Here is a 26,462-nt window from a genome sequence, read left to right as displayed (position 1 = left end):
TCATCTAATAACTGGAGTTTGCAGGTTGGCATGAATCTAAAACTATTTGATTTTTAATAGCCTATAAAAGAAAGAAAAAAAAAAACTTACACTGTTCTTAAACTCGTTTTATGTTATTGTTAACCGTGATTAAAACAGTAGCCTATTATAGGCTACATGTATTTGCTTTAGGTAGGCCTAAGTAATAATTTCAAGTAGTTTCCTTGTTAATAAAGACCATAAACGCCCGGGAAAGTCCATGAATGAGTTCATAATTCCTGTTTAAGGAAAATTCGTTTCTTGTTCAACTGTGAATCGCAGAAAAAAGAAAAACAGGTCAAGGGCGCGCGCTGAGAGAACCAGGTGCGGGCGCTCTCGTGGACGTCAAACCACATGATACAAGCAGCCATCCGATCGCGGAAGTGCGACTTTTTTGGACCGTGGAAGAGGGGGGGTAGACTGGGGGAGGAAAGGAAGACAGAGCCGAAAGTTTCATGCCATTACTCGTACTCGACGTGTAAATGAGCCTGGCGATACCAGTGCTTTATTTGGTGTCTGGACCGTCTTTTGTTCCTCCAATGTGATATTTTCAGCAGTTGATCTGAACAGTGTTGAGAAGAGCAGGACCGGAATCGAGGGGCCGAGAGGAGAGGAAGCGAGCGGGTAAGTTCAGGCAAAAGTTGACCACAGTCATGACTGTACGATCCGGGACAGGAATCCATACTGCTCCGCACTGGAACGTGCTCGGATGCGTAGCCTATGTTTGGTGAAATCTAGCAGTTTCAACTTATTACAGCCTTTCAGGGTTTGAGTCAGACTTGACGATTTTCTTTTGTTTTAGCAGCCTTTCTGTTTTAAACATCGCCCGTTCTATGGCCTGTAGGCTACTAACGATTTTTTTTGGCATTGAGCAAAATTTTGTCTCGTTACCCATCGTGCATACTGTAAGAGCACAAGAGAGCTTTTCAAGAATCGAGATTCGTTGTAATTTTTCAAGACAGTGTAAGGTTTATCTTTACATGAAACAAAGTGCGAGCAAGTAATATGTAATTTATGCGTATTATGGTATAGAAATCGACCAATATTATGTTTTTTTTGATGACTTAAACGTGTCAAATAACTGATATGTAGGACCAAATTAGCTATATTGTTAATACTGCTTTTCGACACAATATCAATAATCAGTTGATTACAACTATGAAAACATGACACACATTATACATATTTCAATAATAATAGTGATAAAAATATTTATTATTGATAATAGTAATTACAATTGAATTATTTTCTAAATTTATTATTTATAAGTAAATAATTATAAATTATTATTATTATTTTAACACCTTACATTTATGTGAAGTGTTGAGTTTAACTGATTTATTTAAAAATGTATCACCTGAATTAATTTGAGAATTTGTCTAGTGTAGATTTGAAACGTTTTTTATATAACTTTTTGTTAATTGTATAACTTGTGTTATTCTGAGATCGCAATGAAAATAGCCTTGATGCTGGCATGGCGTTAAAAAAGTGAATAAATAGTAATATGTGTAATAAAAAGTGTTACTAACTTTTTAAGACTTTTAGCCTGGCTAACTGTCTAATTCACTGTTAGAGACTCCGCTAATGGTTTCATTATCGGTAGATCTGATATTAATCTTAAAAACACAAAAAATTGTGCTCATTATTGTGTAAAATTAAGCTGATTCCAAAAGTAACAGTTAAAGAACCGATTAACCATTTAAGTGTGAGTATTTGTAGAAATATTTATCAAACCGATTATCAGACTATCTCTATTCTGTTATATTGTTACAGCAATGCAAATGTAAATAAACTCTTCTTGTTGTGAAAATCAGTTGTCCTCAACATTAGGGCAATTTATCATAGACTGATCTCGCCAGCTGCGAATCCTACACCAGCATGAGCTCTTATCTGCTGCATGAGCAGCTGTCAACAGACATTTGGAGCAACTCAGTCCAACACGAGGGACGAGGCTATGTGTTCCTATCAGATTCAGATGTCTGGCTGTGACATTAGACCCCAAAACTGTACACGGTCTCTAGTTTGTACAGTCATTTATGAAACAATGCCTGTGATGTCAGTCTCAGGAAACTGAGTCAGTAGTTTTGTTGCTGATGGAATTGTTTAAGATGAGCCATTCTTGACGGCCTCATATTTCATATTACATGAGTATATCCAAGCCAACTGGTCTCTTTCCATCATATTTTGTGTCATGTCCATGTGCTTATATTGGGAAGAGCTCTTTGAGCCTTGATTTGACTTTTTATGGTCTAATTTGGGCTTCAATGATAGAACCTGTGGGATAGTGAAAATTTTAATCATTCATTAACTTGTAATTTATGAGTTAGAAGGTCAATTACTTCAAAATCAGAACTAGTTGATTGTGTTTTCCCCCTTCTTAGATCATTATATTTGTAGAAGAATGATTGACAGTAGCGCCACGACAAAGCCAAACAGGATTTATGACGAACTGACAGGCTTGCTTTTTTGTAACTCTCTCTCTTTCTCTTTTCTTCTAAGTAGATATGTTATCAAGTTCCCTGCAGATGACACTAACTGGTGAAGGAAGCTCTAGATAGCTCACAATTTCACCTGATTAGAAGCAGGGCGAACAGGCTGACAGTGGAAATTATTACTGCTAAATCGACTCTTTGAGACAGCCTGATATCACAGTGACACACACCTGCTCAATCTCAGATGAAAAATCGAGTGCTCAGAACAGACATTTTTGTTTCTGAGGTGTATCGATCTGTCTGAGGCGTCAGACAGGCTTCTGAACCTGTCAAAACGTTCTTCCATTTTGTGAACTTCAGTTGGAAGTATTTCAAACGATTTTGCTTTTGTGATAAATAATTACATATTGAATGATGTTTGCCCAGTGAATTGCAATCAGGACGGATTTATGTTAGAATGGATTTATGAACAATTCATTCTGCATGTATTTCATAATCAAGGCCCGATGCGTGTTTGGTTTTTGTGATGTTATTGATGTTTTCCACTGTCTGGCTTCCTCTAATTTATATCAAGTTTAGAAACATGCCACTTTGAGCTACTGTCCCAAACTTCCCATCTAGTCTCTGAGGAGCACTCGACAGGATATCGAGTCCCTGTGCTCCTGTATCAGAATGTCCCACTGAGAAGTTTGTATTTTTGATAGCCCAGATGACGCATAATTTTGCTAGGCAACAGAGAAATATAGTTTGTCTGGTCAAGTTGACTGCTTAAACATGTTTCCAGATCTAGTCCTTTACCCTGGGCAGGACGTCAAATGGGTTTTTCCATTGGTTTCAGATTCAGCTGTGGCATATCTGAAGCAGTATTCACCACTGAAGGCAGCAGCTTCGTCCCAGCCTGCCCGCTGTCTCCTGTCATGAGGCTCCAGTGTTGTCATCCTGAAGGTTTCTTTAGGAAGATACCTTTGTGCAGATGTTGGGTGAGAACTTTGCCCAGTACTAGAACAACTAGCTGCAGTGACATGTAGGTGGTCAACTCTTGAGTCAACAGGATGTTGGTTAGGTTTGCAACAAAGCAAGTAGTTCAGCTGCATGTAGAAGAGCGTGGTCAGATAGTGAAGCCACATGGACGATATAAAACGATAATAGAATAAAGCTCTACATGTGGTGTGTAGTTGAAATGTCATGCTTTTATTATACACAGACCTCGTGCAGCATGCATTGTCTTTTGTTTCTCTCTTCCTCTCTTTCTCACCACTTGATTGGTTGTCTTGTACCCATAGGGAGGGGGCATTTCCTGTTCAATTCTGACCATGTTCTGTGTTTCCTTCAACAGACACAAGCACACACACACACGCAAAATTTCTCAAACTGTAAAATGTCGCTTCAGAAAGTGAAGATCAACTGTGTAGACCTCTAAATCCCTTGCCTTTAAAGAGTATTTCACCCAAAAATTACAAATTTGTCACCATTTACACACCCCTATATCATTCCAGCCCTGTATTTTGGATGGTGATTTATACTCTCAAGCCCTAAAATGTTCATAAAATGCTGCATTATGAGTCTTCTGAAGCCCACAGTTGCTTCATGAGATGAACAGACTCACTGTTAATCTTCCCCTCTGACACAGCTGTCAAATATTTTATGAAAGAAAGAAAATAATATCGGCTCAGAATGACATGAGGATGAGTAAATGTTGACTGTTCATTTTTACGTGAACTGTCACTTTAAAAGTCAGTCCTAAAGTTTTAGTGTGTGAGGAGTGTTACATGACCTCTGACCTCTTCCAGCGGTGGGACCTTCTCTAAGATCACACACATCCTGCTCCGTCCTGGTGAGCTGTTTGTGGTTCCTGTGAACTTTTTACCTCCTAGGATGCTACGGCCTTTTGTCCAAATGGTCTCGCTCTGAGTAAACCCACACATGGCATACCCACTGCGAGAGACACGCAAGCTGTTTCTCAAATCCTGCACTTGTGTCCCTGACGCCTAGGCATTTTGAAATGCGAGCTCGCAAATGTTTTCCCTAGTTGAGATTTTGACAAGGATCCAGGGATGATTGTGAGTTAAAATACTGGAGACTTTGACCTACTTTGTGAAATCAGTCTGTATTTTGTTGCTCGTTTTAGCATGTGGTTTGTCTAAGGGCAATCCCACATTAGTTCTATTGTAGTGCCACATTATTTCTGCTTGTAGGTTTAATGTCATATATTATTAAAATATACTTTGGTACTTATTCTTTTAAGTTTTTCTTGACTGTATATAAACACATTGGTTGCTCAGCATTTACAGATTTTTACTGAAAGCTGAAGAGTTGCAGGAAAAACTGAGTCTTTTGTACGGACAGAAATAAAAGGTCTAGAAATTAACATATTTATTGAGCAAAGACATTAAATTGACCAAAAGTGTCATTTATAATGTTACAAAATATTTATATTTCAAATAAATACTGTTCTTTTGAACTTCCTATTTGTCAAAGAATCCTGAAAACAAAATGTATCACAGTTTCAGACAAAATATTAAGCAGCACAACTGTTTTCAACATTAATAATAATAAGAAATGTTTCTTAAATAAGCACCAAATCATTTCAATGATTTCTGAAGGATCGTGTGACACTGAAGACATACTGAATACCGGTGTTTATTTTTGTTATGATATGAATTTTTAAAATACCGCAATAGTTAAAACAACGTTCTGAACGCTACACTGTTTGAAAGGGGTCCCTTTTCACTGTTGCACTGTGGTGAGGGCACAGCTGTATGTGTTACTAAGCGTGAAAGTTCCGAAACTGAAGCGCTAATAGAACGTGATGACAGAAGAACTCATCCACAATATCCACATTGACCGCCACAAATATCCACGGCCCCCTGCCATCAGCTCCCGCGTCTCACACACACAAGTGCGACTTCAGCGCTAGATTTAGCAACTTTCAGACCCTTTTAGCGGCTTTTTTCCATAGAATATTCATACTGACAAACCTAGCGACTTTTTTGGATAAACCTTAGCTATGGTTCAGTTGGAAGATTTCGCCAGTGCTGTCCCGCGAACGCGAGGTCTGACTTTCCCGGAGAAGTGTCACCTCTCTCGGCGTCTGTTCTGTGCAGTGAGCGGCAGAGAAGCAGCGCATTCAGTTGGCCGCACCGCAGCCGACTCGTCAATAAATGAGTACAAAACAGCGTTTCCTAGCACCTGTCGCTTACTGATTGTTTGGAATTATAAATATGAGCGTAGTTCGTCTGTTAATATCACATGCACTTTTTTTGTAGTACCCGGTCATGCATGAAAAAAAATAGTCATGTACCGTGAAACCGGTATAATTTTGAAAAATACCGTGATATAAATTTTTGGTCATACCGCCCCGCACTAACTGGAGTAATGGCTGCTGAAAATCCAGCTTTGCCATCACAGGAAAAAATTTAATAATAATGTAATAATAATTAAAAATATGATTGTTTTACTGTAGTTTTGATCAAATAAATGCGACCTTGGAGAGCATAAGAAACAATCGTACTGACCACAAGTTTATGCACAGACTAGTGTATAGTAGAGGTCAACTAATAGATTTAGTAGATTAAATCTAAAAAGTGAGTTATTTCTTTTGACTTTGAGATCTATTTTCTGCTGCAAGACAGGAAGAGAAAGTGGAAATTGGTGTTCGAGGAAGCGGGCAACGCTGTGTATTTTAGCTGGATGGACTGTGGTAGTACTTGGAAAACAGAGAAGGAGGGAGAAACCTAAAATAGAAAGCTCACAGTTTTGTAGTCTAGAAGCCTGAGTGAATGCTAATCTAATGTCCACTCAGAAAAGCCAACGACAGATTCCCACAATTCATGCCATCATGGCTTGAATCTTGATGTCACGTAGTGTGGATTTAAGTTGATAAATGTGCACTATTAATCTCGGCAATCGTGTCAGTGACAATCGGGACTATTGCTTGTTTTCTGGTTTCGTTAATAGTTCTGGTATGTTGCTAGAGCAGCATTTTAATATTTCATGTCACGGTTGCTGTATTTGCAGTGCGTAGAACACCCGTGTGTGTGAAAGGTAGACTTTTTTATACAGTGTACATGTCTGAGAGAATCAAAGATATCGTAAGACCAATATGAAACCACATGTAAAAGTTCTCTGGGGCCTTTCATGTTGTTTTCCTGCTTCACTTAGAAACCTGCTGGTTTTTAAGTTTCATTTTATCATGATTTGTACGAGATTCCCAGAGTCCTTGTGGTCCTGCAGAGGTCACACCTGGGTGAAAGGACAGGTTCTGTCTGTATGTAAACGGCTGTGTGTCAGATTGACAAAGATATGTTACTTGCGTCTTCAGGCCTTCACTTAATAATTTCTGACTAACATATGTGTTTTCAGGGGCATGTATGGGCCGTGTGTCACTGCAAGGTTATTATAAAATTTAGAATTTGTTTTATTTTTAGTTTGTCCTTTCAAAACATTTAGTTTCATTGAGTTTTCACTCTATGACAGTTTAGATTTTTCTGTTTTCCAGCTGATTAACTGATGTAATTTTTCAAGGGTGTCTATCGTTATTGCTAGAGTTATCTAGTGTCTTTTTTATGTTTAAAGCAGCAGTACAATATATTTTGCTCTTTGGCGATTTAGGTGTAAAACAGCAAGTTATTCATGGAAGGACATTGTTTTAATAATTGAATCTTTATTGTCATTGTATGCAGTGCAGATTCTAGGGATGTAACGATTACCGGTTTGACGATAAATCATGACAAAATTCCCCACGGTTAGTAGTATTACCGTTTCATATTTGAAGTATCATTAAAACCATATTAGATTATCGCGATTTGAACAGCTCGGTGGTGTGGTTGTCATGGCGACCGCCACAGCCCTTTGTGTCTGTACTTTTTGAACATTTCCAGCACATTTTAACAATACCGGTGATAATTTTGGTCACTATAATCATGATAATAAATTTTAATACCATTACATTTCTAGTATGCACACACTGGTACAAGTAACAAAATGGGGTACGAGTTTTGTTTCGGTTCAGCTTTTCACTGCAGATGAATATGATATTATGTGGTAACAAGTCATAATTTTTCAGAGCGAAATTCACTTAGTGACATCAAAAATGTCCTCTTCCAAAAAGACGACAAAATATAAAAATGATGTCTCTAAATAATTTCTTTTGAGAAGGTAATTGTCTTCCACTGTTTTTTGTGACTCATTGAGAACAGCTTTACAGTAAATTCAATAATGTTGCAAAAAACAAATTGTCATTTTCGACAAATTCCAACCCAACAGGCCAAATAATGAGTCATTATTATGAGCTTACTCTTGTGGATTACTGTTGTCAATAACTGATTTTTAAATTCATTTTAGCCAAGAAATCCTCTGAACTAAAGCTTTAATGAAAGCACTTTATGAAATTTGAAACCTTTTACTTATATATTCATGAAATTAAAATTAATTTATAGCCATTTTCCTACTTAGTTTTGAAATAAAGAAAATATATTTTAGTTTACTTTCAGATTTTCCAATTATATATTTATATATATAATGCTTTTACTCAGTTTTTGTTATAGTTTTTGTTAGATAATGATAATAACACTGTGTTACTGGAATTCTGTCACATCGCACCTGGTTAGGACACGGTGTAAACTTTCTGTAAAAAAAGGAAACTGTGATCAGCCGATTTATTTTTTGTCAGTCTGAGTGGGTGGTTCTTTCCTAAAATAAGCTGCTAAACAGCCAGTAACCAGAAGCCTCTGTGCTACTAATCCTGTACTAATTACTGTATATGCAGATATAATACATTGAAATTAAAGTGCCAGTCTAATACTTTTTTGCATCAGTTTTTTTGTACACTAATTAAAATGCTTAAGTTATAATAGTTATACAAGTCTGTGTACCTTTCATCCTCTACCCACATCTTCACATCTGCTAAAGTGTGAATGTGGGTTCGAAGTGCACCCACAATGCTTTTTGATATCAGTGCACACTGCAGAGTAGTATCAGTGATAAGCAAAGAACACATTGTTACCAAAGTAACACAAAATGTTCCAGAGGAGTTGCTGTTGGTTACTGACCACAGGAACAATTCTATTCTGGGTGGCTGTTTCAAGAATGTTACCTGCTCTGATCAACTCCTAGCAGGCTGGAACATGTGCGTGCTGTCACCCATTCAATCTGAGACATAAGCGAGCTACAGCGTACGTACCCATTACCTGTCCTGACTGGTCATTCCTTTCATTCCATGGTTTGTCTGAGCACGACCACAGACATAAAGGCACATTAAAGAATGTCTGCCTCTCTCTTTTTCGGGGGGGTATTTTAATCTTGAACGCACATGCATGCATGCACAATCAAACTATCAGTAGGAGCCAGATGGAGTTGTGATGGTTTTTTTCCCCAGGTGCTATGAGGAAAGCTGACTAATTTACAAAGTCTTTGTCATAATCCTCCATTGAATCATACATGAATAAATGCATACCAAAAAAATGTTTTTTATGCCAATAAAACCCTCCCTTTGTTTTCTTTTGGATGATTTTGGCCCTCAGGCTAATCAAAGGCTTGCTGTAATTGGTGGCTTTGCTGATGTGTCATGTTTTTTTCCCCCCTTTTTTTTGTGTGTGTGTGCTAATATACGTTTACATGCACTTTCTAGGAAAACTGACACACAAAAGAGCGTTTTCCAATGGAGTATGTGGTAAGCGTTTCCCCAAACACACCTGCACATACGTATCCTGAGGCATGGAGGCTGGTCATACATTACCGGAAAACATGACCTGATACATTTTGTCCAGTTAGTGTGGAAGCCAGTAGGCTAACTTATAAACACGCTTTATGCTATTACTCAGACGGAGACCCAACTGACAGGAATTACACCCTTTATAATTGGTATGAATTCCTTGTCATGGAAGATTTAGGTTAAATTACATTAATTTGTTGGGCGTGCCTCGATTAACTAGTTGTATTACAAGCCTCACGCATAATATGCTGCTCTTTCACTGTGTATTATGTAGTTTATTACTGAAATAGGCTTTGATTTTGTCCTCTGTGCTTATTTTTAATTGATGTGAGTCTGGTCCTTGCAGTTACATGGCAACAAAAGTTTTAGTACAGTGAGCCGGGTAAGAAGAGAACATCTAGTGCCGTCTATGAATATCTTTTACTGCATTCTGCACATGCACGCGCAATGTGCTTTATACACAACGTTATGTTTCTTTAGGGAGTTGAAAATGTAGGTCATTAGATTTACCATAATGCTCTGTATCTCTCTGTGTTAGCACACATCCTGTCCTTCCGTTCTGAGATGCTCAAGAGTGTGTGGGTCTCTAGGTGAAACGCCTTCATGTTGTCATTAATGAGAATCATCAGCCTCTATGCCTAGGGTTACACTTCCAACATGCACCAGGTGATGGGATGGGTGTCTCTGGACCTTCACTTTGACTCATGTGTATTCCCCTATTCTTTTCTTACTACTTCTTTCTGAGGTGTGGATTTACTTTTTTATTTCATCTCAATGTGTTGGAGATCTTGGGTCATGGCACCAGAATTGTAAATTAAAGCAGGGAGTCTGGGATTTGATGTCTTTTCTTACCTGCTGTGGGTTCCTCCGGGGGTTCTTGGGTTCATCATGGCATACATCTTTTCATTTTTGTTTGTACTTATTCTTGGAAGCTTGTCTTATGAATTGAGAATCTTGATATTGCGTTTATTGTGGTTCTTGTTTTGCTCTTTAATTAAAAATTTGCAGCCCCCTCAGGGCTCAACAATAAGGGCTTTTTCTGAGCAAAAAGTTCTGAAAGTTTTTTTTGTGTGTGTCAGGAAAAAACAAAAATAATTGTAAAATATATATTATTGCTGGAGAATAATGGCATATATACATTATTTTTTTATAATTTTTAACCATTTGTGTCATGTTATCACGCTTTCATCAGGGATGCACAAATTCTGGACAGTACTGATAAATCATATTTTCATGTTATGACCGATAACTGATAAATGGCTGATATAAAATTCTGTAGGATGTTGTTTAAAACTAAAAATAAAACACTAAAATCTAAAATCAGTTGGTTTAAGCATCACAACATTATAATGTACAGTTTGAAAAATAGATATTTGTTCTGAAATCTGTTAACGATTAATTTTTTACAGTGTTCTTAAATAACATGTGTTTTAAAGATGAACTTATTCGATGCCAGCAAAAGTAATCTAAATTATCTTTACATTTTTCCAGTATTGGCTGATACCTATAAATAAATATACTGGCTTATTACCGATCGGGTGCTGATATATTGTGCACTATACAATAATTCTTGCATTTTGGCAAAGCCTCATCTATGCCAGGGATCTAAATATCATTATCGTGGTGACATATTTACATCAGAACAATTTGCAAGAACAATTTCTAATGCTAAAGTTATGCACATCACCAATAAATGTAAGATATATTTGTTTGAGAGAGCGGGTGACAATTCTCACAATTGGACCAAAACACTTTCACCATCTTTATTATTGAGCTCTGCTGTGTGTGTTTGTCTGATTTCTTCAAATTTAAAAGTGTGTAATTGAATCAGTTGTCTTTTTGCATTGATCATGTGTTTGTTTACCCTGTTGTAAATGTTTGTCTGCATTAATTCATTTCTTGTGATTGTCGAGCTGTATTTCTTTCCTATATGTGTTTTGCATATTCTCTACCTCTCTCTCTCTCTCTCCCTCCCCCTCCGCCTGTCTGCTCTGAGTGTGTGTGCTCGCCAGACATGCCCATGCCCTGGAGCTAAGGACCATGATGCAACTGTGTTTAAGCTCGAGTATTCCCTCCCTCCAGACGTTTCTGATGGACATTTCAGCACAGAGAAGTGACCGGGAAGAAGCAGAGCAAAAAAAAGAACTGATGCACCTTTGCAGCATTTGCAGTCCCCCGTGTCCTTAGAAAGCAAGAGCACAGACAGAGTGCACTCTGGGATTTGTAGTTCAGCTGACTCTTCCTCGTAACGCTGAATTCAGGTCACTCGACTGAATGACTCACAAATCAACCCTCTAGTTATTCCAACACATCAATTAGACGCTTATTGCATGGTCGGTCTAGATTTGTAAGCGCATATGGCAAGATAACCTTGAGGATGCGTCAAATGACCTGCATTTTGCTTTTGCTCGACATTGGCTCGTTGATGAGGTTGAGGATGGTTCAGACAAAAATTACATTTCTGTCATTTATTCAGCCTCATGTCATTCCAACTGAATGAGTTTTTTTTATACAATGAAAGTCAATGGGGTCCAATTTAGTTTTGTTTTGGACCCCATTGACTTTCATTATATGGATAAAAAGAAAGACAGTAAGTCATACAGGTTTAAAACGACACGAGGTGAGTAAATTAATGACTGAATTTTCATTTCAAGGTGATCTGTATCTTTAAAGTGTCATAAATATGATAAAAGTGGGAATTATGTGGAGGATTATGGAATTTCAAGAGGAAGTAGACAGAAATGACTAGCCTCCAACTTGCTTGCTCTTAAGTTACCATGGGAGGAGCATTGAGGGCAGACATTGACATGCTTCTCATCCGATTTTTCCCCTCCATCCATTGATGCGCTTACACTCTCTCTCCCCTTGGCCCCCATCATAATTGTGTGCATTAGAGTGAGAGGTGCTCGGCTGCTTGTGCATGCATGCACACTCTCATAAATGCATAAATGACTGACTCTGCAAGGAGAGAGAGAACGAGAGGAAGGGAAGGAGGGGGCAGGAGTGCAGGGGGAATCAGCGCTAGCATCAGTGAGAGAGAGAGAGCGAGAGAGCACGGTAGACCAGACAGGGAGGAGAGGAGAATAGAGGACAGTCGGCTACATCGCTCCTCACACACAGACGGAGGTGGAGAGAGGAGAGGATGAAAGACTGTGGGGGAAGGAGAGGACAAAAGAAGACCGCTATGCCGTTCATCACGCCGTTCCAAAGAAGTGAGGCTGGACGAGACTGACGCTGAACGAGGGAGCCGGCGTGACTTTGTGATTTTGAAGAGAACAGAAGAAAAGGATAAAAGAAAAGAGCGTGTTTTTGTCTTTCAGGGAGGGGACTGAGCCAGAAAGCAAGAGAGGGAGAAAGAGGAGAAGGAGGAGGATTGTCTGGCACTGTTTAAATATTAACGTGATTATGATTTGAACATGGAGGTCATTTGTTTTTACCTAAAATGTGGCTCTCTCGTTCTCTTTTTAATCCAAGGACTTAGTGTATGAAATATCGCTCTTACTTTCTGCAGCAACTACACCGTGAGGACAAAAAAAGCTCTTTAAAGCTCTTTAAATTCTTTTACTTTGACTTTTTGTAAACTCTTGTATTTTTAATGTACATAGTGATGTCTGTTAAAGAAACATTGTTTTTGGTGTTACTTAAGAGTTATACAGACAGAAATCAGGTTTTTTTTATGCAAAACTTTTAGATGTCTTTCTTTGTAGTGTATAAACAGGTGCTTTCATAGATATCGGTAGATATTTCATAGATATCAGGACTACTGTTTAGCTTTTGCTAGTTCTGCTGCCTTTAGGTGGAAGTGTGCATGAGTCTGTCTTAAGTGTGTGTTTGTGTGTGTACTCAAGCAATATTTGATTTTCATTTGGACTGGTGCCATGACTGCGCTCTGTGCATGTGTCCAGATGTGCATCTGGTTCTTTTTGAGTTTGGATGTCAACACTGATCACCGCTGTGGTGTTTGTGGCGGCAGAGGTTGAACTTTCCCATCGTGTGCCAGTGCTCGCTGCAGAACATTGATTCACGCTGGCTCTGAGCTCTCGTGATTGGACGGGGAGCGAGCCGACAGGTTTTGTGTTGGCGAAACTTGTCGGATTTTGTTTGGGTTGTGTCATGACACTGTCTCGCACGTTTTTTTCCTCAGTCTGTTACCATGGCAACCGTTTCATTGGTATATTAAGGTCTCATGCTTTGTCTTTCACAACTTTAATGTGTTGCAGCATCCCAAAACCAGGCTCTACATTCAATCTCGCCAGTATTAGGAAAGAGTCGTGCCTTCAGACTTTACGAGGGTTCAAGGTGCTTGCTCTGAATATTTAGTTCATTCGGTCAATCTCTAAATCAGAGTTGTCAACATTGGACTTATTTTTTCACTGACCATCAAAATCATTGATTCATGATGTTTTATATTGAAATGGTGTAGTTAAACTCAGGTTTTTCCATCTGTGCTGGAGCTCAACTGCACTAATTCAACATCCGATTTACCTTTAGGACAATGAGATTAGCCGTTTCGAGTCTAGCCTGTTAACTACACCTATGCTTGAAAATAGTCTCTCTGTGTGGTTGGCTTACTTGCCTTTGGTTTCACTTCAGACCAACAGGAACCTCTTGACCTTTAGATACAGTGCAGCCACTGTTGGGTTGGCAACTCATTCACTCATGTTTACTGGTTTCTGAAACAACCCATCATATCAAAACAGGGATTTTGCCATATTCCTAACTGACAGGTGCTACACCCAGGCTAGGTTACCCTAGTGTGTTAAACTCTTATGTTATTATTTAAATGTTTTTTTTTAATAGTCGGATTTCTACTTCTCTGTACAGGTTCTCCTAAACACTGTGCTATTTCTGTGCCATGTTGTGTTGACGTCAATAAAGTCCATGACACGATGAGTGATTTGGTAATACAGCCAAGTCTGGGACACTGCTGTCTAAGTGCACTGTAAAAAAAAAAAGAGCAAAGCTATTCAGACTATACTGAATACAGTGAGCTCTGTAGCACTAAACTACTGGTTCTGTGCCATGTCGTCATGATACAGTTTACGAACTTTGTCTCGTAACTTATTGAGCTTTGTCAACCAGGTCTGAGTGGTTCTCTTTACAGGTCCTCTGTGAGGAATCTCTCCGTAAGAATGGCCCAATGGCACCGCTAACGTGGTGCTTTGTAGATGCAGTGGAGTGCACATAAATCCCTCGGGTCTTGCCGCACTCCAGCCGAGATAATAGGGCCGCCTCGTTGACTGCCAGTCACATCTGTTGGAACAACTTGGGATGTCTCGCATTTGTTCATGCACATCTGAGGCAAGACACTGTCTTTTTGCAGCCCTGAGGCTTCTTTGTGGTGCTAAAGAGTACAAAAACGATCAGAAACACCTGACTGGTCAAAGTAAGCCACAACAATAGAAGCTCAAGGTGTTTTTGTGGTTGCTAATGTTAAATATATGCAGTGAAAACCATTGTACATAGAACAAGACTGGATTTAGTTCAAGTCGGCTGGACTTGGCTATAAACTGGCATTCACAACACCAGTAGAAACTGTTAATGGTCTATAAATGCTAAACATTTGTGAGGTTTAGAGTTACCCTGGTCTGTTAGCTCAGAACTGTTAGAGGTTACAAGACTGTTGCCTCTCTATCAGAGGTTTTAAAGTGCTTTACACCAGGGATGAGCATTGGTGCGGTTAAATTCGGTGTTTGACTTTGCTAAGTGACGTTTAGAGGGTAGGTTTTCACTCAGGAAACAGATCTATAAAGAACTGCTCAACCCAAGACTGTTTGCCTGATTTTAAGGTGTCATTTAGGCTAATGAGCAACTGATTGATTTTCCAGTTAGCATCTAATGAGCAGATCTCTGGAGGCGGTACTTCAGATTTGTCCAATCGGGTCTCATTACTGTCACCCTGACAGTGCTCGAACGTGCTTGTTTTAGGAACATCATAGTTTCCTTGCGGCTGGATTGTCACACTTTAACTTCACAGATCACACCAAACAATCAGTGGTTACTTCAAATGGTGCTCGAACCCATGTTATCTTCTATACAGCCATATTTATCTTTGACTTAACTGTTTCAGGGCTTTCTGAGTCTAGTTCTGTCCTTTTCTAAATCATATTTCTACAAACTGTTGTTTATCAGGGCTATTTATCTTTGTGTATAACTGAAAATTAGTTTGTTTTTCCCTGAGTTGTATGATTCAGTGAATTATTGCGCTAATTTGAAGATCGCAAAGAGGCTCAGGTGTGTTTTTTTTTAGGAAAATAGGAGTAGCTGGACAGCCTGGAGAACGGGAAAGAAGACGTGGGAGGGGGCGCGGGGGAGCGAGAGATTATCTGGAAGAAGAGAGCGAGCGTGTTGGAGAGGGAGAGAGAGCTGGAGAGGCAGAAGCTGGAGGAGGAGAGGAGGAACACTGTGGGATACACGGTGTGGAGGCTGAGGGAGGGATTCCAAGAGAGGAAGGATAGAGAGGAGGATAAACTCAAAGGAACGAGCGCCGAGGGCGCGAAAGCAGCGCAGCCGGAGGTGATCTGGAAAAGACGAGAGGAAGAGGAGGAGAAAGATAGGGATAGAGCTCGGCTTGGCGACAGTGGTCCCAAAATCATCTGGAGGAGGAGGGAAAGGGAGTAACAGGAAAAGATGGGCATGTGTCAGCGCTAAGCGCTTTCAGATGTGTGACAGGACGTGAGGTGGCAGATTTAGTCTTACGGTACAAATAAACCTGCATGTACTCAGACTTCATGTAATCTAGGTGCTAGATAGTGTACATTAGGTCCCCTTTTTATATATTGTATGAAATTAAGTGTTGAATTTAAGTCTGGCCTATAGTAAAATCTGTTTAGTATCATATTAATATATTTATACATACATGATGTTTAAAACCTGTTAAAATAATCATTATTTTACGTAATGCGTTTTATTGTTGAAGGAAAAATTAAACATTTAGCTGCACTTTAACTTCACATTTAGCTTAATATTGTATGCATAATTTCATTTTTACCACAAAAATAGGATAGTTTGAGATAAAGTGAAAATTAACAGACCTCCTAGAGGTCAACGTACCCCTTGTTGTAGATCCCTGGTCTACATTTTTTAACTAAATTATTAGTCTTTAAACCAAACGTTGAGGATTATGTTGTTCGGCGCCAGTCTAATCATCACTGAGCGCAGCAGTTTGAATCATCATTAAATGATCCACATTCACTGGATCAGTACTTTTAGCATTTTCCATCCATCTCTTCCCGCTCTCTTCCTCTCTCGCTCTATTGATCCGTCTGTCTGACGGAAGCCTCCTCTCTTAAAGTCTCAGCTGCAGCTAATAGGCTTTTTATGGGAGTCTGTCAGACAAGAGCTAGTAGAGTGGAGCCCAGCACATGCAAAGAGAAATGAACACGCACGTAAACACACTCGCATGCATATAAAACACAATAGTACTCTCTTTCACATATCTACTGAGACTGATTGTGTCTGGAGCACTTATATATGACTATACCAATAACTTCATGACAATCATACTATATTTAGTAATTCATGGTGTCCTGAGAAGCTCTATGCAGACTGAAGATCTAATGCAAAACCTACACGCTGTGTATGACAACAGCAGAAAACTTTAGTACTTTTTTTGCATCTGTCTTTTCGTCTCTTTTCACATCCTGTTTTTGATAGTCTCCCGGACTGAACAGTCAGCACACTGTCCTCTCTCTGGTGCGATGATGAAGGAATCAGTAGATGCAGAGAAAAAGAGGACTATAAAAGACAAGGGAAGACAAGTTATTGATTGCGATAGTGCAACATTGAGAGACAATTAAGGACGTTTAGTGGACACTGAGATGGCTGAGACACCAATGGAGCTCGTCCCCAAAACCAAATACACGCCCTTCAGGAGCGACTCCTTCAGCTCAACAGATGAGACGGCGTCCAATCCCTCTCTCCCTTCTTCTGCTCCTCTCACCCCACTCACCCCTCCCGGTATCCCTCCTTCTCTCTCCTCCTCCCCCCTCACTCCCATTCTCCCCCCTTCTTCTCCACGGCAGGCTGAAAACAGCCCCACCACCCTCTGCTCCTTCTTCCCCAGGATGGGAGCCCTGCGGCTGGGTGTGTCTTCCACTCTGCTCCCAGGCCTGAAGGTCTCCAGCAGGCCGGCTAATGTGCCAGGTGGTCAGGGAGGTTTGGGAGAGTCTCCGGAAGACACTGGGACCTCTGCCACCAACTCTTCTCCTCCTCCTCTTCCTCTCCTTTCTCTAACAGCCCCATCTCCTCCTCCTCGTCCCCCACAGGATATGAACCGGCTGGGCGGGGCCTCACGGAGGGCCCGTGTGGAAGGGGGCCAGCTCGGCGGAGATGAGTGGACACGGCACGGCTCCTTCGTCAACAAGCCCACCCGAGGCTGGCTGCACTCGGACAATGTGATCAGCACCACTGGGGTCTCCTACACTGTCAGGGTAAGATGCATGGGTCTGCATAAGAAGCTTAAGTACATCGTAGACCCATTGAAACCAATGGAGCTATGATCAACTTAGGCTTACAATATTTTTGGGAAGCGTAGCCCAGTTTTGTGTCCTCTTCCCACCACTGGTTTCTCTTCAGTTTTTTTTTTTTTTCCTTTTTTTTCCCTTTTTTCCCTTTTTACTATTTTTTGGCAAGATATGCATGAGTGTTCTCTAGCGGCTAGACATTGAGCGTACATCACTTGTACACCGTTGCATTGTGGGACTAAATCAGTGTGCACGTGTGCTTTTGTGGCCCAAACTTAACTTCCAGTAGACTTCTGCAAAGAATCAATAACAACAGCAAAGTCCCTCTAGAGTAGATTATTTCTGATAACAAGCAAAATATGTTTGCTGCGTAAATCAGAAGGGCTTATTGTAAATGCAAATTCATTCTCTGCCAGCAGGAGGTGCTTTTGGAGCGGCAGAAATAGAGATTTCCCCAGTTTCTTTGCTCACAAACGCTGCTTTATCGGGCATTACAGGCAAGATGAAATGAAAATGACATTGTAAATTTTCTGAAGACAGTCGTTTTCCTTCAGAGTACAAACACCTGCGCCGTGTTTTGATTTTGAAATGTTCAGAGCTCATGCTTATTCAACGAAGTCAAAGCCTTTTGGAAAATCTATTTGTTGTGGTCAGTTTTGATATTGTGACTGCCACAAATATATAAATGTATGGGAAACACATCCCACAGCACAACAGCCTGAGCCCAACTTCTATCTACTCATCACCTTAACTTTAACTGCATTTGTGGTCAGCACCACTAGCCAGACGATAAACAAACACAGACCGGAAGTTAACTTCAGGCCAAGCACGTGCACCCGATGAAACCGTCTATAAGGGTATAAAGGGTCATTTCAGACACAGCCCAAAACAATATTACAATAGTAATTGTTTGTCACATTTTTATACTACTATTACTACTACTAAAAATAATTTATCAAAACAGCTGTGCATGAAAAGTGTTTATTTATTTATTTGTTTTTATTTCGTTTTTTGGTCAATGTAAGAAGCTTAACTTGGTTCTTGTAATGATTATACAGAAGTGCGAACACCCATATACTATTTCTGTTGGGAGTTTGAGAGTTTGGGTGAAACATTAATTTGAAAACGAAAAACATAGCTTGTTAGTTTCTGCACATTGTTGCAGCCCTAATGTTGATATAAATGTTGGTTAACAGCTTGGAGTTCTGTTGCTTTTCAGTTCTCTCAGTGAGTCCATTTTAGTTCAAGTCCATTTTATCTACTTAATGGATTGTTTTCTTTAATGTGTGGCGTTTTCTATGGGCAGGAACTACATTGAGAACTGCTTTATTTAATTAGTGCTTCGTAATTAGAGCATCAGTTCTCATAAAACACGTACACACACGCACTTAACCACATGCACGACAGCTGCCTGGCCAACTCAATAATCTTGACACAAGGCAACTGTGCAACACAACCATATTCTGTGCTCTCAATTGTGGTTGGAGGGCTAGCACAGGAAGTGCTGTGACTGAAGGTTTGTCTTCTTTGTCTTTGCTGCAGTATATGGGCTGTGTGGAGGTGCTGCAGTCAATGAGAGCACTGGACTTCAACACCAGAACTCAGGTTACCAGGTAACACACACACACACATTCACTCTCGCTTGCACTTCCTCTCATATTCGCTCAAATATCCAGTGTATGTATATCCACAGCGTCCCGCAGGAGTGATTTAATCGTACATTCTCTCCACATCCTAATGCACATGTGCACGAACATACACTCTCTCGCACGGGTCTGGTTAAAAGCCCTTCCTCTGATGAAAAATTCATGAAAGAGAACGCAAGAGAGAAATACTAAAATAATGAACAAACACAACCATCTTCTCATTCTCACAGCCATTCGGTTTCTTCCTTTCTCACACTTTTTTGAATAATATGCATGTTGATGTCCACACTTATAAAGTATTATGAAAGTGTTGGTATCTGTAGGACTATAAAACTGCAGAATACTTCCCATATTAAACCACATTATTTGCAAAATGCAACGCATTCTACACTGAAATGCTGTGCTTTTGTATGTAAGAAAGAGAACGGGGAAGAAGGGAGGCGTTCTAATGGCATCAGCCCTGCTGTGTAACCATAAAGTCTTATAATAGAATCCTCTGGAACCCTCGCGGTTTCCTCCCTTTTCTTCCCTGTTCGTGTGTGTGTTTGTTAATGGATGCTACACACATTTGCTTCTCAATATTGACAGTAGCAGCTGCTCGATAAACTGTTTTCATGCATAATCCTCAATTTCGCTGGAGGGTGAAATGCATTCAAGAAAAAACATTAGGAGCGTGTGCGTGAGTTATTATGGCTTGGAAAACTTGACTAGTTTTTGAGTTTTTTCTATATTTGAAATGTAATTTTCACCTTTTTTTAAAATCAAAATACACATAAAAAGAAATAGTTTTTATTTATTTATTTATTTTTTGTAAGGTAGGGATGCCCTTATATTACATATTTGTGGTTGACCCAAAACCCAAACTAATTATTTTCATGTTGTGGTCAATAACCCCCCCCCCCAAAAAAAGCAATATAATAATTCTATACTTTTTTTTTTAACTAAGTAAATAAAAATTAAAACACTAAAAAGCATTAATTTTATATGCTGCCATTTAGTCATCACAAGGCTGCAATTTCATTAAATAAATAATTGTCCAGCATGTTTCAGAGTGAAGCTTTTTAGATTTATTCCCCAAATTGTGCAGCCCTACAACATTATAATGTGCAGGTGAAAAATCTATATTAATTTTGATATTTATTAATGTGGAGTGTTTAAAGGTGACAGCCTTGTTGAAACAACAAAGAACAAGCCTGTTTTGCCTATGACAACACATTAAAAAAAGCAGTAAGCACACAGCGATTGTGAGTCTAAATGCTGCTTCTTGTTTAATTAGGGAGTTTTGTATGACAGATACATTTATAGTCTAAAGTTAAGCTTCAGATTTAGATCAGACCATTCAGTCAATCAGATTTAGAATGAATCACACCATTGATTAAAATAATTATCTGTAATTTTGTAGCATTTGTTGTTCATATTTTAGTGAATATTTATAATTGCAGTCTATTTTTCACTCTTGTACATTTATTTTTTATCGTTTTTTTTTTTATATAGTTTTTGTCTTTAAAATAGTTTTTGTTAACAGTAGCAGTCCTGGTGTTTTTGTTTGTGTGTCTGCCTGCTTGCATGTGTCAGATGGCAGGAAGTGTAATGACTGGAGCATGTGTCTAATGTAATAGTCCCTCAGCCATATGAAATTTAGGAACGCATGAAAAGGAGTGTGATGGAAACTCTCATCTAACAATCTGATTATGTTCTCCTCGCAATCTCCACCCAGCATGTGTGTACGTTTATAACCGTTTGTTTTGTATTTCAGGGAGGCAATATCAGTGGTGTGTGAGGCAGTACCAGGTGCCAAAGGAGCTCAGCGAAGGAGAAAGGTATTCAACGCTTTATCTTATCTTACTTTCTCAGGCACAGACTTTCAGCCGCGCAATATATTTGCACTTTTGTTAGTCACAGGTACAGCTCACAAACCTCACAGTGTTCTAGTAAGGCCTGACCAATTTCCAGTAAAAATATTGCTGTGTTATATTTAACACACATTCACACACGCTTGCTCAAAGTGTTGTGTCTCGGCTGGTCAGACTGTGGTATTTGGTTTATGGCTGGTTTCAGAGGTTGTGGAGTGCAATACCTCTTTCGATTTGCTTATAGGTTTTGTGTGTGAGTGAGGAGCCAAAGTCTGCTTTGGTTATGATCAACACAGGCTTGTTTCACAAAGCACGCCTGTTGTGATGTGATAAGCGGAGCATCAGTGTAACTGCAGCAGCCGGCTTGAGTTGACAGCATTGCTACAGTGGCTCTATACAGAAAATAAAATGATTTCTGGCTTATCATATTGAGTTTTTCCTTTAATAATGGCTTTTAATTCAGAATTCTTATTGGTAGTAGTATGCCGCTTTAAGTATATTCTATTTGGTTTTATTTACACAAAACTAAAACCAAACCACAAAGTGTAAACCATCTGGATTCAGGCAGATTTACTGAATAGTAAGTGTTTGTGTTGCTGTTACTGCATGTGAAACTAGTTTATTCAAGTATTTCATGTTGCTTCATAAAAACCTATGTTGCAAAATTGTATTTTTAATCATTTTTAAATGAGTTTGTAGTTAACAGCAAAAATGGGCTCAGCACAGATACCTCATTTACAGCTACACTACTCGTGAAAAGTTTGGAATAATTTCAGTGGTTTTTTTTTTCTTCAAGTTTTTGAAAGTAGTCTCTTATGCTCGACAAAGCTGTGTTTATTTGATGAAAAATACAGTAAAAACATTAATAGTGTGAAATACTATTAAAATTTTACAGCCGTTTTCTATTTGAATATATTATAAAGTGTAATTTATTCCTGTAATGGCAAAGTTGATTTTTCAGCAGCCATTACTCCTGTCTTCAGTGTCACATGATCCTTCAGAAATCATTCTGATTTACTGCTCAAGAAACATTAGAAGCATTGCGCTACAGTTGTCCTGAGTTCGAATCCCGGCTCGAGGATCTTTCCCGATCCTGCCCCCGTCTCTCTCTCTCCCACTTCGCTTCCTGTCAGATCTAAACCGTCCTATCATAAAAAAAAAGGCAAAAACGGCAAAAATAAATCTAAAAAAAAAAACAGCTTAATATTTTTGTGGAAACCTGTCAAACCGTTACATTATAAATGACTTTTATTTACAGTTTTGATCAGTTTAATAAACCCTTGCTGAATAGAAGTATTAATTTCTTTAAAAAAACAAACAACTCTGACCCTAAACTTTTGGATGGTAGTGTAAAATTCTGATTGACTAAACCTGACGTGTTGATATAGGCACTGAATGTGAGGTAAAACAAGCCTCAGACAGACCAGACTATTTAAAATGTTCTCTATTTCCCATTGAAATCTCTTTTCATAAAATATTTAGGTTTCATCTTTTTATCATGAAATATTTAGTCTTTTACTTTTTTTTTGATCTGGTGTCTGGTGTAATTAAAGGGTTAGTTCACCCAGAAATTTAAATTAGCCCATAAATTACTCACCCTCAAGTCATCTACTACTAACCCTTTAATGGAGTCTTTCTGTTTCTGTCTCTTTGCAGCCCTCCTCTCGTTGTCTCTCCTCCATCTTAGGGAAGAGTAATCTCCAGTTTGCTGGAATGACAATCAGCCTCACCGTGTCGACCAGCAGCCTGAACCTGCTGGCAGTCGACTGCAAACAGGTTAGACGTCACACATGCACACAAACATGAACACAGTGCCTTCTTTGCTGTGTGAAATCCACTGTTACCCGCAGCTAATGGTGAAAGCGGCCCGCGTTATGCAGACGCTCTTCACAGCAGGACGGGATGGACTGAATTATGCTATCTCTTCCTCTGAATTAAACATTTCTCAGTACGTCTTAAAAGTGAAGTTTGCCATTTTTACGATGTTTAAAATACTTTCTCATATCCTAGTTGTGCTATGTGTAGAGACAGCTAGAAGCAAGCTTTTTAAAGTAGGTTCATTTCCCTCAAAAGTGTGTATACTTACTAGTATAAACACTAGTTTGGCTCTGATCACACATTGTTAGCGCTAAATAAGCTGATAAGATCGTCTACACACTTGTCATTCATACACTGCATTAATTAATTATATGATTTATTATATTTTACATTTATTTCATACTAAGTATATAGTCCAAATCTATTAACATATTTACTGACATATCGCTTGAGACTTATTGATAGAAAAATGACAATAAAACTTTATTTGGAGTACTATTTGTGCACAATGCACATTTCTTAATAGTAAGCCTAAAATGTGTTTGAGTGTCACTATTGATGAGGATTGTATGATCTTTCAATTAGGGCTGGGCGATATAGCTAAAAAATGTATCAACGATATAATGTTTCATATCGTTCGGTATCGATAATTATTGACATTTTTTATAACCTTTTTTAAAACAAAGAGCAATAGAAAAAAACGTTTAAATTTAACCACTGTATTTTTAAATTAACCCAATTTATTGAGACAAAACAACAAATATTTTTTGTTTTAACAGTCAAACACAAAATAAAAATTAAACAAATATCTCATTTCTAATGTTTTATATGCAGATTAAATAGGTCTGAAGGAAACTTTTGGCTTGTCTCCCGAAGCCACAGGAGGTCGCAATGAGCAAAATAATGCAGTGCATTAAATTGCCAACGCAAAGGAAATAACTGTCTTTAAAAAGAAAAACGTGCATTACGTCTAAATTAACTCATATAAATCAAACATAATTTCGTAAATTGCATAAACAATTATGAACAAAACAGCATCATGTATTTATGCATTGCTTAATACAAAGACAGGCAGGCACAGCACTCAATTCAGCATGTGTTCGTGTTTGTGTGTGCGGTCTGCGTAACTCATAGCACGTGCCTATATCGTGCGCTATATCGAAAAAAAATGTATATCGTTATCGAAGAGGGTGTACCGTCGATAAATATCAATACCGTTTTATCGCCCAGGCCTACTTTGAATAATATCGGCCTTTAAATGCAAGATATTCAAAGTGTACCTTAAGTATAGTAAATGTTCAGTTATTTTTGTTATAAGAAAAATGTTATTAAACCTGTTATACTGTATTATGACAGCACTTTTTAAAACTAAATTTAAATACCGTGATAACACCGCATACCGTGATAAAAGCATTAGCAATTAATCGCAACATGAGAATTTGATACCGGCATATCCCTAGTCCGCACAATTAAAGTGAATTAAGCACAAAATTAGTTATTCCAATTTATCAGACTTTAAGTACACCAGTTTAGTATACTAAAAGTACAATTGCAGTGTATTTTTATTAAGTACATAAATATGTAAATGTATTTGTAGTATACTTGACATGAAATAAATGTATTTCAAATGCATTGATTTTAGTATATTTATTTTTCACTAGGGCAGTAAAATTATTGCAATTGTCGGATCACATTGCAAGTGGTCACAGAATAAAACAATGTTTTGTCTTGCCTCACCATTGTTATTGAGCAAAAGTGCATTTGTTATACTTGCATTTTTTTAATTGGTTTTGCCATGAAAATAGCCTAAGATGCTGACATGGCAATAAATAAAAATATACTAAACTAAACTACTCAACTAAAACTGAAAAATAATGGTTAATTGAAATAAAATAAAATGTAAATATTAGATGAAAAGCTGAAACATTTCTAATTCTTGAAGCTCATGAAGCACTAAATAAATAAAAAATATTTTTTTATTAAAAATTAAAATAAAAAATGAATTAAATATAAATAGTAATATCTTTAAAAAAAGAACATAGCAAAATTACTAAAAGTTAAACTTAAAAATAAAATGAAAATCAAATCAAAATAAAAGATAATTCATAATAATATAATATAATGATATTAAAAATAATACTAACATTGCTGACTATTTTTGATCGGCTCACACAAGACTTTATTTATTTATTTTTTAATCTTTTTATTTATTTAATGTTAGTTGTTTATTTTATTTTAATTTGTGTATTTAAAAGTGGAAGTATATTAAAGTAGCCTGCATTGGGTCTTTCAAGGGGGCTAATCGTTTTGTCGACGTTTAACTAAATAAGTTATGTTATCCAGCGGTTAGATTATGTAAAGTTGGTGTAGTCGGCAGGAGCAGATATCCTCTGGCTTGTTTACAGCTGCACCACAGGACGTTTTTCCTCGCTAATAATTCTTCAGTTATATGCCCGTGTGTTTCGCATTAGTGCAGTGAGGTTTATCAGCAGGCAGCTGACTGGAGCCCAGAATAGGGCCTGGAGTAATTGCCCTGCTGATATGTGTATCTTAATGAATCTAAACCATGCAGAGTTACTGCACGCAACTGCTCTGTTCCTCTGTTAGACCACAGTCTCACCACATCATTTCTCCCATTGTCTCCCTCTCTGTCCATCCTTTGCTTTCACTCGCTTCCATGATTGTTCATTCTTCATCTCGTGCCCACTGCACCTTTTTGTCTTTTTTTTGTCACATTGTCCTCTTCTCCATCCCTCTCTCCCTACAGATTATCGCCAACCATCACATGCAGTCCATCTCTTTTGCATCAGGAGGAGATCCAGTGAGTCGCGTCCTGTCTCTCAATATCTCTTTCTACTTCTTTCTCTTTTTACTAGGGATGTTGATCATCGCTGTTAATTTCGTCGATTAAGCTTATCAGTTGTTAATTTAATCAACTGAAGCACAAATCTGTTTAGTAATTAGCCAAGTTGATGGCCATGGAAAGCTAGAGTCCACAGCAAACACTTGCCCTCGAATCACCTTTACAAATGAAATGGCTCAATGTAGTCATTGTTAGAGCATCTCTCTTCAAATAATGATTGCATTCGCTGCAAGGACCTTGAAAGCATATTGAAGTACAAAGTGACATCAGTCTGGTGATGTGCAAAACTACATATTTTCAAAATCAGGTAGTTGGTGGGTTGCCTGAGCAACTAGTTGACTAATGTCTGAATTCATTAAATTATTTATTATTAAATAGAAAAATAATATAATAGATGTATAATATAAAATTTTAGAATACATTTTAGAGAGAGAGAGAGAGAGAGAGAGAGAGTGTGTGTGTGTGTGTGTGTATGTGTATATGTATAAATATATAAAATTGTGTAAAATTTTAATTCATAACTGAACAATTAAAAAATGAATAATTTAATTAGAAAATAATCATTTAAATGTGTATATACTAATTATTTATTAAATAAATAATTAAATACTAAATAATATTTATAAATGAACAATTAAAAATGAATTGTACATGA

General features: G+C 38.2%; 1 protein-coding gene across 5 annotated transcripts in view; it reads left to right on the top strand.

The window, feature by feature from the left end:
- Positions 1-413: 413 nt before the first annotated feature.
- shc1 (SHC (Src homology 2 domain containing) transforming protein 1) overlaps positions 414-26,462 on the top strand; it is a 34,802-nt gene continuing 8,753 nt past the window's right edge. Inside the window, exons 1-7 of one of the 5 annotated variants that reach the window (XM_016520641.1) lie at positions 414-642; positions 9,079-9,120; positions 17,430-17,594; positions 19,170-19,240; positions 21,030-21,093; positions 22,783-22,902; positions 25,712-25,765. In XM_016520641.1, coding sequence (XP_016376127.1) covers positions 9,109-9,120; positions 17,430-17,594; positions 19,170-19,240; positions 21,030-21,093; positions 22,783-22,902; positions 25,712-25,765 — 486 coding nt within the window. In that variant the 5' untranslated portion in view covers positions 414-642; positions 9,079-9,108. Of the gene's footprint in view, positions 643-9,078; positions 9,121-11,752; positions 17,595-19,169; positions 19,241-21,029; positions 21,094-22,782; positions 22,903-25,711; positions 25,766-26,462 lie in introns of those variants that run through there. The other 4 variants (XM_016520643.1, XM_016520642.1, XM_016520639.1 and 1 more) reach the window with 4 other exon arrangements.

The sequence above is a fragment of the Sinocyclocheilus rhinocerous genome, unplaced genomic scaffold (assembly GCF_001515625.1).
Source record: "Sinocyclocheilus rhinocerous isolate Xijiao unplaced genomic scaffold, SAMN03320098_v1.1 scaffold2194, whole genome shotgun sequence".
In the NCBI taxonomy this organism is placed as follows: Eukaryota; Metazoa; Chordata; class Actinopteri; order Cypriniformes; family Cyprinidae; genus Sinocyclocheilus; species Sinocyclocheilus rhinocerous.
This window is presented reverse-complemented; position numbering and strand designations above follow the sequence as displayed.